This window comes from Notolepis coatsorum, assembly GCF_963971535.1.
Source record: "Notolepis coatsorum genome assembly, chromosome: 13".
In the NCBI taxonomy this organism is placed as follows: Eukaryota; Metazoa; Chordata; class Actinopteri; order Aulopiformes; family Paralepididae; genus Notolepis; species Notolepis coatsorum.
The window spans coordinates 62,013,905-62,030,933 of NC_140177.1; the positions used below are offsets into that span (position 1 = coordinate 62,013,905).

The 17,029-nt window shown below is 43.2% G+C and overlaps 1 protein-coding gene across 1 annotated transcript in view; it reads right to left on the bottom strand.

Annotated features, from left to right (window-relative positions):
• The window catches only part of clcn2a (chloride channel, voltage-sensitive 2a), a gene marked incomplete at both ends in the record, with an annotated part of 204,996 nt that overhangs the window by 23,035 nt on the left and 164,932 nt on the right, over positions 1 to 17,029 (bottom strand). The window contains 9 exons of the mRNA XM_084327681.1: positions 350 to 464; positions 1,597 to 1,844; positions 4,094 to 4,227; positions 4,828 to 5,041; positions 6,308 to 6,418; positions 6,526 to 6,595; positions 7,124 to 7,279; positions 9,488 to 9,590; positions 11,824 to 11,925. Of these exons, the coding sequence (XP_084183807.1) occupies positions 350 to 464; positions 1,597 to 1,844; positions 4,094 to 4,227; positions 4,828 to 5,041; positions 6,308 to 6,418; positions 6,526 to 6,595; positions 7,124 to 7,279; positions 9,488 to 9,590; positions 11,824 to 11,925 (1,253 nt within the window). The remainder of the gene's footprint in view (positions 1 to 349; positions 465 to 1,596; positions 1,845 to 4,093; positions 4,228 to 4,827; positions 5,042 to 6,307; positions 6,419 to 6,525; positions 6,596 to 7,123; positions 7,280 to 9,487; positions 9,591 to 11,823; positions 11,926 to 17,029) is intronic.

Below are 17,029 nucleotides of genomic sequence, written 5' to 3' on the forward strand. Positions count from 1 at the left end.
CTGAGGGGAGACAGAGAGCTGCAGTGTGAATGGTGTTTCGTTGAGGTGGGTTTAACTTTGAACTTTTTTTCCCCCAGTCAATTAAATTTAAGATGATTCTCAGTATATCCCTCTGGGAGACAAGGACACTTTATAGGAAAGTGTGCGTGTGTATGTGTGTGTGTGTGTGTGTGTGTGTGTGTGCGTGTGTGTGTGTGTGTGTGTGTGTGTGTGTATTTCTATATGAAATCAATCTTGTAACCCTCTGTGCCTGTGGGAGAGAGGACATTGTGTGAGCTAATGTGCGTGCATGCATGTGTGTGTGTGTGTGTGTGCGTGTGTGTGTGTGTGTGTGTGTGTGTGGACATACTATTGGGTGTCTCTGCGTCGCTGGTGGTGGCAGACACCATTTTCAGAGCAGATTTGAGAGGAAGCTGATTGTTGGCCACAGCTAGGCTGAAGGAAGACGACTCCTCTGTGGAAATCTACATGGAAGACACATTAACAGAGCCAGCCAGACACCAGCACACACACACACACACACACACACACACACACACACACACACACACACACACACACACACACACACACACACGACACACCACATACACGCTCACGCATGCAGAAATCCACACACCCACACATGCACACACACAAACACACAAATACAACCACACACATGCACAAACACAAACACATGACAGCACAGGTAAAGGCACAGACAACAGACACAGAGAAGACGTGTTATGGTTACACATACACACAAATAAGACACACCAACTTACTGTAACCTACTGTAATGGTTTCCATGTAACCAATTCAAACTCTTCTGTGCCTTTACCTACTCTGCCCTTCAACGGCAAATGGCAGTAAGGCAGCATGTCCACTGAAGACCTGCCTTTTTCATGTTTGTTACAATGCAATTGCACTTTCCCCAACAATGCTGAGAGCTGTGCATATGTCAACTTTTAGCAAAAAGGCACCAGAGTTTTCAGTAAATGGTTGTATTTATATAGCGCTTTACAATTTGTTCCTCACATTTTTACCCATTCACTCACATACCGACGGCGGAGGCAACCATGCAAGGTGCCAACCTGCTCATCGGGAGCAGTTAGGGGTTAAGTGTCTTGCTCAAGGACACTTCGACATGCTGCCTGGGAGGAGCGGGAATGGGAAACCTCCGGATTGCCAGACGACTGCTCTGCCTCCCGAACCACTGTCACCCCAGTAGTCACCTACAAACAACAGCAGTGCTGCCCTCTGAAAGAGAGGTCTGCAGTGGACAAGCCGTCTGACTTTGCAAGTGGTAATGAAGAGAAAAATTACTTAGAAAATCGTATTAGTAATTTTATCAACATAATATCTTGTCTCAGCAAAGGTCCGTCCAAGATCTATCAAACGTAGATAGTAGATAATTAATTTACTATTGACTTCTGTTCTTACAATAGCTTTGGAGGGACAGGAGATACATTTCAACGTAATGTTTCTCAGTCTTGCATTGCTTACTGCCCTTTTATCTTTACATGCTTCATGCATGCAGTGTCTACTCTACTGAGTACACTGTACTGCTTCACCCAGCCCGACCCAGACCCTGTGACCCCGTCCCCCTCACACCTGTTGGGTGCTCACCAGGAAGCGGACCCCTGGGCGGGCATTGGGGTCGGTGTGGGTGGTGGCGTTGATGTTGGCGTGGGTGTGGGCACAGGGTGAGCTGGGGGTGCTGTCGGTAGCCAGGTGGTCGCGGGTGCTGTTGTCCTGGGCCAGCGCTCGCAGGTGCTCCAGCCTGCGCTGTCTTCCCAGCTGGAGGGACAGGAGAGTCTGCAACTGGGAGCGCTCTATGGACCCCAGCAAGATCATAGAATCTGGAGGAGAGAGGGGAGGAGAGAAGGAAGGACAGAAGGTAAAATAGAAAGGGAGAGGGAAGGAGGGAGAGAAGGTAAAAGATAGAGGGAATAACAGAAGGGAAGGAGGAGAGAAGGGAGGAGAGAGGGAAAGAGAGAGGAAAGTAGAGAGGGAATGAGAGAAGGGGAAAGAAAGAGGGAAGGAGATAGGGAAGGAAAGAAGGGAATGAGAGAAGGGAAGGAATGAGGGAAGGAGAGAAGGGAAGGCGATAAGGGGAAGGAGAGATGGAAGTGGATAGGGAAGGAGAGAGGGAAGGAGAGAAGGAAGTAGAGAAGGGAAGGAGAGGGGGAGGAGAGAGAAAAGGTAAGTGGGAAGGATAGAAGGGAAGGAGGATAAAAGGATGGAGGGAAGTAGAGAAGGGAAGGAGAGAAGGGAAGGAGAGAGGAAAGGAGAGAAGGAAGGAGGGAAGGAGAGAAGGAAGAGAGGGAAGGAGGAGAGAAGGTAAGAGGGAATGAGGAGAGAGGGAAGGAGAGAGATAGTGGAACAAGACAAAAGAGGACGGTACCAGAGTAAGGGCAGGAAGCCATTGAGATAAAGTTGAGACAAGTGAGGGACGAATGGAGGTGGAGAGGGAGAGAAAAGGAGGAGGTAAAGAGAGAAGATAAGGGTGGAAAGAATAAGGCACTGTGACGAACAGCTGCAGGAGGTGAAAGAAAAGGCGAGAAAAAGGAGGAGAGGGGAGAATATTTTGTCATGATGGGAATGATGGTGTTATGGGATTATAGTCACTTTATATGGGATTATAGTCATTTTATACAGACCTTATACAGACAACAATAACATGAACAGATGACCAGAATTATCAAAGACAGCTAATATACCAGCAGCTACATAGGAGTTTGTCATTAGTTTAGTACAAAAAGTATCATGGTATTTCCATCATATTCTAGTCACACTACCATCATGGTAGTATGCAGAGCTTGACACTGTTTGGCTCACTTGTCACTGTGGCTTGTGGTTTTCCAAAGTCACAAGCCACTCAGCATTTTGACCAGCCCAAATCCTCTGCCCCACAAGAAGTAATAAATAAAGGTAAATGGAGATCGTAACATTTTATTTAAAGAAGTAACATTATAGTTGTTCAAACTGATTAAATGGTATTATCTTTTTTTCCCCTCTTTACAACTATGGGTATTGTTATTACATAGGATGTGCTGAGTTTGTCTGTTTTGTTTTCGTTCTTTTTCGTTTTTCTTTTTTTAAATGTATTTATTATGAAAACGATTCTGTATTGTTTGTTGCCCGAAGAAATGTATAAACATATACATAAAAAAAAATCATTGTGGGTGATAACACTCTTTTACTTGCCTTATACTATTATACTCCTCTAATGGTTTTATTTAGATTAAAAAAAGTTATTCAGGAGTTAAGAGTTACATTAAGTTAAGAGTTAAGTCTTGGTCACTGAATTAATTATTTGTATATATTTTGTAGCATGTTACAAAAGATGTCCAAAGAGCCTTGGACCAGTGATTATTGTAGCTTTTCCTGTAACTGTTTCTGCTTTTCTTTCTTTCCCTTTTTCTTCCATTACATTTTGTATTCTTATTTAATTGTATTAATGTTGTTTGATGACTGTTTCATGTTTGTGTGGACATGGAAAAAGACCAATACAAAATTATGTAAGAAATGTGATGGTTTGAATTTTGTATTATTTAAGTACAAAAGTGGTACCATGACAATACTTGACTTCATGGCAATACCAGGGTAACTCATCTATACAATGACCAGTACCATGGTAGAACTGAAATTACCATCAAACTACCATGATGTACAAGGACATTTTGGACACTTGTACATACTGTACTAGTAACGTACAAAAAGGATTGCTGTGAGGTGCACACTCCTTTTTTTACTCCTATCTATTTATTAGATGACGTCCCGGCCCTCAGGCCTCCCTTCAAGATTAGTGAACTAATAAGTAAACGCTCTGTATCAGGAAGACACCTGCTGTGGTGGAAAATAGCCGAAGCTAAATAACTTACTCAGTCCAAAGAGACCTCGTTAATACGATTGATTTATTAACTCAATCAAAGTATCAATACAATATAGTAAGAGTTAGGCTGGATGACACCACCGACAGAGAGACCCCCCCCCCACCGGATCTTGAAACAGCTTTATACATACAATGGGTAGAGGGAGATCATCAAAGAGATGGGGGAAGGAAGTCTTAACTCCCATAATCATTCCACTATAAACACACACCTACCTGTGGACTCGACCAGGGCCAGTGTTTTGAGCTGCCCCGTCAGCAACACCTCCTGGAAGTCCCGATAGGAGGAGGAGAGTGTGATGTAACGCACGTCCCTGACCATGATGTCCTCCACGCGGATATTATACTTCCTGGAACATGGGGGGGGGATAAGGGAGAGAGGAGGGGGACAGGAGAGGAGAGAGATAGATTAGAGAAGAAAGGGATGGGAATTGGGGGCGGAGGAGGAGGATGAGGTGATGATGAAAAGGGGGAGGTGGAGGGGAGGGTAATGAAGGAATACGAAGGAAAGGGTTGTGAAGATAATGAAACGAGGCAAGAGAAGATGAGGGGATGAAGAGGAATCACAAACACCATTTTGTGAGGAAAAAGCGAGAGCGCAGAGTCAGACAGAAAAGAGGCAGAAAGACAGTATCTATAATGGAGAAATGTAATACATCTAAGAGGGTAAAAAGCCACCCATTCCTCCACCCATCTAAACATCCACCCATTCCTCCACCCATATAAACATCCACCCATTCCTCCACCCATCTAAACATCCACCCATCCCTCCACCCATGCTTGCGCGTGCGCGTGCACACACACACACACACACACACACACACACACACACACACACACACACACACACACACACACACACACACACACACACACACACACACACACACACACACACACACACACACACACACACACACACACACACACACACACACACACAGACTGACTCGTGGTGCCCCATGCCCAGCTCAGGCAGGTAGGGGAGCTTCTTGATCCTGATGATGGAGTCGTAGAGGGAGGGCTGGAGGTTCTGGGCCACGGCGTTGGCCAGGATCACTGCTATCATCACAGGCAGGATGTGAGAGATCTGACCCGTCAACTCAAACACGATGACCGCTGTGGACACGGTGTGGGTGACGGCTCCAGACAGAGCCGCAGCACCTGCGCCAATAAAACAGAGCAATATGGCCACCTGCTGTCCTCAAAGTCATCTACAACAGGTTCAGTTTATGAGAGGGAGTGTTTTTGTTAATGGAGTTGCATTTACATTGTTCGGTGTAATTACTATATTGTGTTCTGCAATGTCATTAATGTCATTGTGCTGTGAATTTTGTTACTGACAGTAGGATATACCGGCACCTAGAGGTAAAGAGGCCAACCGGCAACCGAAATGTTGCTGGTTTGATCCCCGACACCAACAGTAGGGTGTATTGCAGCTGTGAGCTGGTAACTGAAGGGTGGCTGGTATTACATCGACGGTGCCCACCATCTCTGCCTAAGTGCCGTTGAGCAAAGCGCTGAACCCCCAAACTGACCTCTCTGATGAAATACATATGTAAGGACTGTGTGTATGTATAACTAGGAGGGACATGTGAAAAGAGAAATCTCAAATGCCTACTGTAAACTGACAATAAAGTCATATTTAATCTAATCTTAATACGTTAATATGTCATAGGACACCAAATTCAGAGGGATTATTTATGCAGATGACACTCTAAGGTCTAATCATTTTATGCCATCTAACCATCTAACAGCTGTGGCAAATAATGATTTTACATTTCATCTTGGCCCAAATGGACTGCTCAATTTAAGTGGAATCCATTTTCATCAGTCGCATTCAATAAGCTAGCATGAACTGATAAAAATAGCTCTGCTTGTGATTTCAATCACACAAGCAAGCGGGGGGTAGGGGGGGGGGGGGGGGGGGGCAAAGGATAATGTTAAAGGTATAGTACACAATTTCTGACCTCTAGAACTATTTCCTACTTACCAATGATGTTGGTAAGAGTCCTTTTTTCAGCACAATCCATGCTGTTCTTCATACTGGACACCCGCAGCTCTGCTTAGTTAGCCACAAACTAATGCAAAGTCAATGGGTCAAGCTCCTGTACAAGCTGACTGAAGCTCACTGAAATCTAATTTGTGCACACTGTGAGCCTATTGACTTTGCATTCGTTTGTGGATAACTGGAGCTGCAGGTATCCAGTGTGAAGAACAGCATGGCTTGTGCTGGATATGGACCGATCAACAACATCAATGGTAAATAGGAAATAGGGCTACGGTTAAAAATGTGTAAACTATCCCTTTAACCCTTTCACTACCACATGACAGAAGGTTAACATTTCACTACCACACTACAGACGGTTAACCCTTTGTCGTGTGGTAGTGAAAAGGTTAAAATCAGGTTTCTGGGGACCCTGTACTGACCCACTACAGCATAACCGCCGGGAACTATGGGATACACACTGCCATCTGCATGTATGCCATCAGGAAACATGGCTGCCATGACCTCTCCGACCAATCTGCCAAATGCTGCACCTGCCCACCAGACATCAAAATACAGGACAGTTATTTCTGCTTCGTGCTTATATCTTTAAAGACCAATATATGTATATATAAACATAGCCACAGCACATGATGCTTACCAATGAGGAAAACTGGCATGAAGGCTCCACAAGGAACAGGCATGGTGGTGGCCACAGCAGACATCCAGAACTGACAAAAAGGGAGAGAGACAGAGACAGAGAGAGAGAGAACGGGAGAGAGAGAGCTAAGACAAAGTAATCTTGCACGGCAGCTAGCTTCGCAAGATCACAAAATCACACAAGAATCTTTTTGTCGGGCGTCAAGTTATGTTCTTGTGCCCAAACCACAACGGCAAGAAGGGACTTTAATCAGAGGAGCATTGTGCAGAGTTTGACCAAAAACAACAACGGTGGCTCTTTGAAGAGGTTAGTGTAGACGCTGCTATAGCATCAGTTATATCAGCACTGGAGGGTATTATTTCTGGCACCGATTGATTGAAGTTAGCCAGTGATAGATGGTGATTGGTGATAGACAGATGGTTGATTCAATCACCTGCCAATTTTCTTTTTTTAAACTACCGGCCCTATTCCATCCTGTTTCAAAGGATGACTTCTCAGATGGTTCCGTGTAACAGACCATCTGGCGGGTCAGGTGAGAGACAGACAGGGAGGGGAGAAAGAGTCAGTGAGCGGTGAATGTCACTTCGTTAAGACCCACCTTCATGATGATGAAGAGGATGAGCGTGATGAAGACGTTGACCTGGGGGTGTTTCCAGGCATGGGAGTGGCTGATGTAGTCGAATTCCTCTGCGACGCCCTGTCGGCACCAGGTACGGTTGTCAAACAACGCCACCAGAGACTCGTGCTGCGTCAGCTGAAGAGGAGACGTGAGGGAGGGAGAGGTAGATGAGATGTCAGATAACTTCCATTCAGAGAAAAGGGCAAGAGGACATAACAAAAAAAACAGATTATATGATTATATCTCACTGCCTTCATTAGTATCGGTGAAGAGCTAATGGAACATAGACCAATCTCGTCACTCTTTTTGTCTGGGAACGCCCAAAACCAAATTCGGTCACGCCCCATTTTCCCATCCAGGCTTTTTTTTACTGTCAGCGTTTGGGAATTTCATGTCGACAGGTAGGTGAAGTGGAATTATACTTATTTTAGAATATATATATCAAATTTCATGAGTATTCATCTATATTTAGTCATCTAAAGACTATTAGATATGAACGTATGTACCAGTAAAAAGTGGGAATCTCTAGAATGTGTTTTGGGCAACGGTGTTTACAAGTGCGGGTAGCCTCTCAACTTAACGTTATACACAACACTTTCTGTTGTCAGTAGATGGCAGCATTGGTTTAAAAGGTGAAAATGTTATGACTACAAATCCCAAGACCAAGATCACCTAGTTCACAGGTCAGCACCGGATTAGGAAAACGTGATCTGAACAAGAACACAGGTTTTTTTGTGTAGTTATCCTATTGTATCTAATTGTGTGCTTTTATTATAATTTTTTAGTTTTAGTTTTTGTGCTTAACACTTTGGTGACCACAGTCTTGCGCCGATTTATAGGCCAGAGGACAGAGGTTTGTTTACAAACCGATGTACTTTCTAACAGCTATATATATAATTTATAGTATTGCTATCTGTCCATTCTCATTGTCACTTGAGTGCATAAACCGTGCCTTCATAATGGCTTAAAGAAAATAAAAATCCATCGGTTGGTTGTCATTTTATAGCGTCGTAAATATAAGGTTTATCGCACTTTTCGTCTCGTCTTTTTTCTGGGGAGCTAGATAATAGGCTAAACGTTGGCGCCGTTATATCAAACACCATTTCTGCTGTATATATACGAATGAAATAAAACGAACTGCGTAGCATCCGGACTATTACAGAGCATCTATGGATGAAATGGGGGCGGCGGGGAACGCCGATTAGTATTATTGATTAGCAATACAGTGTGCGTTCAGGTAGCCATTTTCACTGATCGATCACGTTAGGTTTTAAAACAATGTCCAATCCAGCTGTAATTTGGGGGAATAGTATCCTACCGTCAGCCCATGTGATCGCCGGCAGCATTTCTTCATTAGTCATCGGATTCTGGTAGATCGATATGTCCATTGGCTAATCATAAATCCCATTATTCCAGGCTGAAATATGCGATCGGTAACGTGATCAAAGATGGAGGGTGTTCGTTTGGAACCGAGGCTCATATGAAACGCCCACATACAGTGAATTTTTTAAATGCCCTCAATGACACTGCAGTGGAGCGATGGCGCCCCTAAGCAGATCTGGCCGGTATTGCATGTTTCGAAAATCAAATATGTGGGTAGGTCCTGCATGTCGATCGCGGACGTTAATAGCGTTATAAATATGGAATAAAACAATAACAACTCGCCACGAGTTAACTCGTGGCTCTGGTCCTCAACGGGGTGAATCGAATCACGAGTTAACTCGTGGACGGTCCACATAGTGTTAAAAAGCATTGATTATTCTGCTTATACCATGGTAATTTGCCAAGAATATAAAATAAAAGCATTTGCTAATTTTTGGACTTGCCATTGGTGTGTTTTCCTTCCCGGTCGTTAGTTTATCAAGTTGATAAGTCAGCTGTACTTGCTGCAGTTTATAACGAGTAAAGCTTTGACAGCTGTGCTTTTTAATGTTGCTATGCTTACAGGTTGGGTAGCAGGTGATTTTAGAACCGTGATTAAACTTGAGCCGAACTACGTGTGCATTAAACGGTTTCAACACACACCTGCCAGGCCAATCAGAAAAGAGTATTCATCTTATCTTATCTTATCTTATCTTAATTTCAAGTAAAGTTTTTTTTATTTGTAGTTACCGTAAATGTCTGAAAGGGCCTCAAATGCCCATATTATCTTGTCTTATAGACGGATGGACAGACAATACATACATACATACATACATACATACATACATACATACATACATACATACATACATACATACATACATACATACATACATACATACATACATACATACATATACATTAATCATCCTTAAATTAATCATCCTTATCATAAAATCATAAAAGGTGTAATGTTCTGACCTGTCCGGCCATGAACTGTCCGAAGCCTGGAGGGAAGGTGAGCGTGGAGACCAGCAGGGTGACCAGGGCAGGGTACACCAGACGCCTGACAGGGAGAGATGGACTGCAGGGTCATTAATGGGGGTGTCTGTCTCACTGTATGTCAAGGAGTAGCTTTTCGTAAGAATAGCCTGTAATAATGCATGCTATTTACTAGGCCCGTCTCAGACTTGAGGTAAGTCAAATACCCAAATTGCGCTACACCATGCAGACTCGCCATCTCTGACTTATCCTTCAAGTCATCAAGTCACTCAAAACCAGTTGCCCACCTGGGGAGGGGTTCCCCCCAAATGGAGGCGTGTCTCAAGATAGTCGTATTCAGACTTTCAACTTAAGTTAGTTTTGACTGCATGATACAGGCAAGTGTGTTTCAAAGGGGATGTGTTTTAATGGGGATGAGGGAAACGTATCCATTGAAAACGCTATTGCCCAAAACTTCCCCAAGAAACTTCCCTGGCAACTACTTGGTAGAAGACAAGCTCTTTAAATATCGTTGATGCGTCGCCCGAATTTAGAGATAAGCACCTGCTTCTTCTCCCACTTATCTTTTGTATTAATTTACTTACACACAATTTACTTACACAGTGTACACAGTCAACTCTGAATCAGGCCCTATGTATGAAATAGGGGTGTTTTGTTGTGTGAAACAGGCCTCATTTACACCTGGAATTTTAATCCAAATACAGATATAAGATTAATGAATAGTGTGTCTAGAGGAGACTCAAAAGTCTAATTTAAAGGGGAATGCCACCCATTTTAAGAATTCATGTTCTTCCTGTGTCCCAGGACAGTTCAGTCAGTATATGTGAACACACACTAGTCTCTCCTTAAGCTAGAAATCAGAGTGAGAACCGTCCTATTGGTGATGTGACTGGGATGTAAAAACGAACCAGTGGTCTGCCGCACCGCGGGCTACAGCACAGACCTCTATACCAAGAGGTGAACTCACTGCTTTGCAATGTGTCTACCGTATGTGTCTTTTAAGGGTGAGAGTGAGTTTAACCCATAGCACCGCTACTCGCCACGGTCACTTCACAACTTCTGAAGTCCATCGTGACTGCGCCTCACGGTACCATCCGTTGCTTGAGGATCGCTTGAGGATCGCATATTTTTGTTGTTGATGATTAAATCTTTTGTCGTTGGTACTTTGTCAGTCCGATGCTTCCCAGTTAGCTCGGAACCGTGCGGCAGGCCAGGAATCCCACCATGAGTAAGCGAATGGCATTGCATCAACTACACTACTAGCATGTATTCCACACCACTTCTATGATGTGTGATGTACAGCATGGGTGTTCAGTAGGGATGCACCGATCCGATATTGATATCGGATATCGGCCCCGATATGACTAAAATAGCTGGATCGGGTATCGGTAAAAAGATATATACTGTATATCGGATTTCTTATTTTTAAAGAAATATGATAAGAAATAAAATAAGAAATAACAATTGAGTACATTTATATCTATGTATTCATTTGTTACATTTTGTTTCACTAAGTTAGGAAAGTAATGTTTTAAGTCAAGCCTGATGTTGCCTTGCACAAAAGAATGATCCCAGTCTCTTCCACACAGTGAGGCATACAGTTTATTAATTGAACAATGGGTATCGGTACTCGATATCGGCCGATGTATCGGTATCGGTATCGGGACTGAAAAAGTCGGATCGGTGCATCCCTAGTGTTCAGATACCAGCATGTATTCCACACCACTTCTATGATGATGTACAGAATGGGTGTTCAGATACTAGCATGTATTCCACACCACTTCTATGATGATGTACAGCATGGGTGTTCAGATACCAGCATGTATTCCACACCACTTCTATGATGATGTACAGCATGGGTGTTCAGATACCAGCATGTATTCCACACCACTTCTATGATGATGTACAGCATGGGTGTTCAGATACTAGCATGTATTCCACACCACTTCTATGATGATGTACAGCATGGGTGTTCAGATACTAGCATGTATTCCACACCACTTCTATGATGATGTACAGCATGGGTGTTCAGATACCAGCATGTATTCCACACCACTTCTATGATGATGTACAGCATGGGTGTTCAGATACTAGCATGTATTCCACACCACTTCTATGATGATGTACAGAATGGGTGTTCAGATACTAGCATGTATTCCACACCACTTCTATGATGATGTACAGCATGGGTGTTCAGATACCAGCATGTATTCCACACCACTTCTATGATGATGTACAGCATGGGTGTTCAGATACTAGCATGTATTCCACACCACTTCTATGATGATGCACAGCATGGCTGTTCAGATACTCACTTCCTCAGCAGGAATTTGTTGATGGTCTTCTGTTTCCTCATACATTCCACTATGAGTCTGTTCAAGTACACGAAGAGAGCGCCGCCGAAGCCACAGGCAATCCTGAGGGAAGGCACAGTACCAAATATAAACAAATGGGTATGCCCTTACAAATAAATAAATACACATGTGAATAATATTATAAATAGGAATGGAGACATATTTTCAGCCAACATACAGCTCCGTGACATTGAGTAGGATATTAAAATGGAATAAAAGCAAAACCGAGTGGTAACACGTATATATACGTGGTTGGCCTTTTAACCTCTTCCACCCGTGGAATATTTTCTGAAAATCCGCCTAAAATATATACCTAGGTAAATGGAATATTGCTCCACTTCTACAAGGTCCATTTGCATATTCTTGGTATCTAGGGACATCTATGGACCCCAGGGAATGTATTCACACTGTCAGAAATATTGTGTCTATTACTAGGCTTGCTTAAATTGTGATGAAACAAAGGAGAATATGAATTATGATTTTTCTTTGCATCTTTGACAGTGAATAACACCATGACCAAACCACCATGACCAAACATTAAAAACTGCCACTGACCTCGTTCAGTACCTTATTGAGATCATGTGTACAAAAAAATCTAAGGAAATGAATAAAGGGAAGATGATTAAACAGAAGGTTCTGTAGATACAGTACTGAATTCTCCCATCCGGACCAATGCAATTTGAAATATTATTATAGAATATAGAATAGGAGGCGCAGCGGACATTGCACTCGTCACCAACGCAAGAGACACCGGGTTCGAATCTGGCTGTTTGCGTTGCCTCCGGCTTGGGCCGGCCGTCATACTAACTCAATTGGCAGTTAGCGGGTGGAAGTCGATGGGTGGTAATCTGGACGTTGTGGACAGCGACTCCTACAGGTCGGTTGGGGGACGCTTGCACAGCAGAGATAGGAAATGGCGGGGGTAGTGTGAGCCTCCCACACGTTACACCTCGCCAATGAGAGTCCGCGCTGGCAGGTGAAAAGATGTGACAGGCTGCCTCCTCGTGTATCGGAGGGGACATGTGATGCAAGGCTTCTATCCTCCCTACAACCGGCCAGTGGGGGGAATATGCAAGCAACATTCAAGACAGGGGAGGGGAGAATTGGCACAGCGAAATTGGGATGGGAGAAAAAATAGAAAAAGGAGAAAAAACTTGACGCATATATCAACTGAGATGATCAACTAACTATATTGACCAAAATAATCGAGATGTCACCAAAGAAAGACACAACGAGACCAAAACCAGTCGCAGAGGACCCGCCTAAGGAAGCAGGATACATGCGGCAAATAGCAGAGAATATAGACGTGACAGTGGCCGCTTCAAGTTCAACCCCTACAAATACCTCCGCGGACACCGAATATATCATCCGGGAAATGAGAAAAATGGAGAATACAATAACCCAAAAAGTAGATGCTATCAAAGAATCTATCGAAGGCAAAATAGAAGCGCTAAGAGCAGACGCCGAAGCACATATTAAGCGCACCGAGGCACTGGAAACAGGTATGGAAGTCCACCAACAAAATTTCGCTCGGATCTACAAAAACGTAGATGATATCAACGTTAACCTAACTGCTGAGATGAAGGGAAACTACAAAGAACTCAATACGGAGCTCAACGATATAACGATGGAGCTTAAGCGAATCAATGAAGAACAGAAAGCCAAAATATTCTAGATGGAATATCAAAAACGCAAGCTGAATATTCGTATAGTCGGTCTGGACGAGTCGGTGAGCTGCGCACACCCTGAAGAGTTTGCCACAGAATTACAGAAAATCTTGGGACTACCGATCCTTCCTAAAGTACTCGAGGTGGAACAGTGCTATTGGGGACCCGATCCAGTGACAATAACGTTAAACCCAGAGTGATATTGGTTATCCTGCGCCAAGTCAGAATAAAAGAAATGATTATTCGTGAAACTCGCAGGATGAAAGGCAATCTGAAATACAAGGATATATCAATACACTGCTTTGAAGATTATTGTCGTGAGGTAGTGGACCTGCGAGCCAAGTTCAAGACGGTGATGTCTCAACTCTATCTGGAGAAATACAGACCCCTATTAATATACCCTGCAATACTTCGCATCGTCGATAAACAAGGAGCAAGGGTTTTCCTCAACTTGCCTGAAGATGCAGCCAAATACATGTCAGCACAACACGCAGGATAGTGTATAAATGGCCTTTTAATCTCTGTTATGCATGGACACCATATAGTATAAACTTTAATGAATCGATGATTTGGGACAGAGAGACCTACGAGCTCAGAGTTATTGAATGTTTTCCCCGTTGGACTTCTATTATTGCGGACATATTGGATTCAAAATTGGAACGATACAGAGAAGATGAACATGGCGTTGAAGCGATCCTTATTTTAGGGGAAATGCTGCATATACGTATTTAAAAACTGCTTTTTATTAATTGGAAATATTTCCACTACTTCTCCAATTTATACTTTAGATGTTTAAGCATAGCAAAGCTCTTTTAAGATCTAAGTTAATGTTCTCTTCCTTTTACTTGTTTTTTTTCTTCTGTTTTCTCTGATTTATTGAGGTTCTCTTTTCAGTTCAATACCTCCATATTATTCATGGGTTATTATAAATTACACAAGTTCATATAAAATGTAAGTGATTAGGGCATGATAATTGAAGCTTATTTTTGGTCTTTATTTTTATTTGTATCTTATTTAAATTTTTATTTAACGGGAAAGTGGCCAAGCCACAGTCGACATTCTACTTATGGTAGAATTTAGAGTGTTAGATCCTATGGTATACATAGGTATTGTAAGGGCAACCTAACAAGAAATGTTGCCAGTGAGGGAATACTGGGTGAAGCTCTTTCCCACGCGTGATGCTTGTTGATAATAAAATGATGTCTTCTCCTTGGTCACTGTTGAGAGTGTTTTATTACTACTTGCGGTGTGGACAAATATAAGCATACAAAATAAACTCAAAAAGTGACTCAATGTAACTGAAAACAAACAAACGAGCACGGTAAAAAGATAGTGTGGCTTCCCTGTGATAATTACCCAAATTCCCTGCCGCTGCACACCTGTGAACCCATACATATAGACTGCACCTAAGCGCACATGAGCCCCGCCTCCTGAGCCCACTGCCTGCTAATTGGTCAACACTTTCATGATGACAAGGTGCCTTCATACAGTAACATAAAGGCAGAAAATCATTAGATTGGCTACAACACTCCGGGCCCCAATTGATACTATATAAACATGTAACAATTCAATGCATGCAAGTGGTTGTAGCCAAGTGCGTAGTCCGCGTTGATATTTAACTCGTAGTGCTCAAAGTTCATGCAGTCCGAAGGAAAAAACAGATAATAGTATAATTAGCTTCCAAAAGAAGACAGATCTTGGCGATAGTTCAAAAGTCATGTAGTTCATAAAGTTTGTGTAATCCAGTAGGGTTAGTAACCCCAGTAATAGAAAATTGGCTTCAGTCTACTCAGCGTCCAATAGAAAGTAGATCTTTATGATCATGGAAACTTCTCCTATGTCCAAAGGGAAAAAAATGTTATTAATCTAATCAGCTTCCAAAAGAAGACAGATCTTGGTGATCGGTCGCTCCAGAATGTTATATTTGGTTTGAACTTTCACGGATCGCACAAGTCCATGTCTGTCAGGAAAGGTCTGCAGTACCTTGCCCAACAGCCAGGATCCACGAGGGGCATTAGAGTCCGCAATCATGATGATGTCCCCTGTGGCAAAGTTCCTCTTGTCCTTTGTCCATCGTTGTCTCTCCTGCAGCAGTGGTACATATTCTCGAACCCACCTGTGCCAAAAAAGGTTGGAGAGGAATTGAACTTGCCTCCATCGACGTTTAGAATAAGAGTCAATTTTGCTGAAGAGCCCTGGTGGTAGGGAAGGTTTGCCCTTTAACAGAAGAATGTGATTCGGGGTCAAAGGTTCAAGGTCATTTGGATCCTCTGAGGCGTTCGTAATGGGACGGTCGTTCAATATGGCCTCTACTTCACACAGGAATGTTTGTAATCCTTCGTCGTCTAGATGTTGTTGATGAAGAACAGAAGTCAGCACCTTCCTGACCATGCGAATGACCCTTTCCCACACTCCTCCATGATGAGATGCAGCTGGAGTGTTGAAACTCCACTTTACTCCAAGGTGAAGTAGTGAGTTTGATATTTTCTCTTGGTTTAGGTGAGTTAAAGCTTCTCTCAGCTCACGTTCTGCCCCAACAAAATTGGTGCCGTTGTCAGACTTAATGTGTGACACTTGGCCTCTTCTAGAAACAAATCTGCGTATGGCGTTAATGCAAGAACTGGTGTCCAATGAGTAGGCCATTTCCAAATGGACTGCCCGGCTGGCCATACATGTGAAAATAACTCTGTATCGTTTGATGAGGCTACGGCCTCTCTTCACCTCAAATGGTCCAAAATAGTCTATGCCGACATTTGTGAACGGTGGAAAGTCAGCTTGCAACCTTTCCTTTGGTAAATGATGGTAAATCTGCCATCTTTTGCTCGCCCAGCTTTCCTCTGTTTCGTCGACAGACAACGATGGAGTTGAGTACTTTTCTGGCAGCCGCATTTGCTTTGGTGATCCAGTACCGTCTGCGAAGTCCCGAAAGCAGGTGGTTCCTTCCACAGTGTCCCAGCTGTTCATGCATGTGGCGCAAGATGAGAGTGGTGATGTGTTGACCTTTAGCAAGAATGACTGGATGTTTTATATCATCGGGCATTGCTCCTTTGCTAAGTCTTCCTCCCACTCTCAAAAGCCTGTGATCCAGTACTGGATCAAGTCTGCAAATGCGGCTGCCTTTCTTTACTCCAGATGTTCCTTCTTTTAAAGCAGTGATTTCATCACTAAACTTGTCCATTTGACAGTATTGAATGATGGCTCTTTCAGCAGTGTCGATGTCTTCAGGACATAAGGTGTGACCACCCATTGTGGCTCTGAAACTCTTCATGTCCTCTTCCACTTTGTTCTTGTGAGTTATGTCAAACTCGGTACTGCACAGAGCAGCTTGTAGTTCTTTTCTCCTTTGAAGCAGCACCTGCAGCGTCTTCCTTAGCTGAAGAAACCACGCAACTGAGGTCTTAAGTCTGTTCCATGAGGAGAAGTAAGTTATCAGCTGATTTGTTGCTTGTGGTGCGTCGTTGATGATGACAGCGTTAACTGAGGCCTCTCCTCTGACCTCT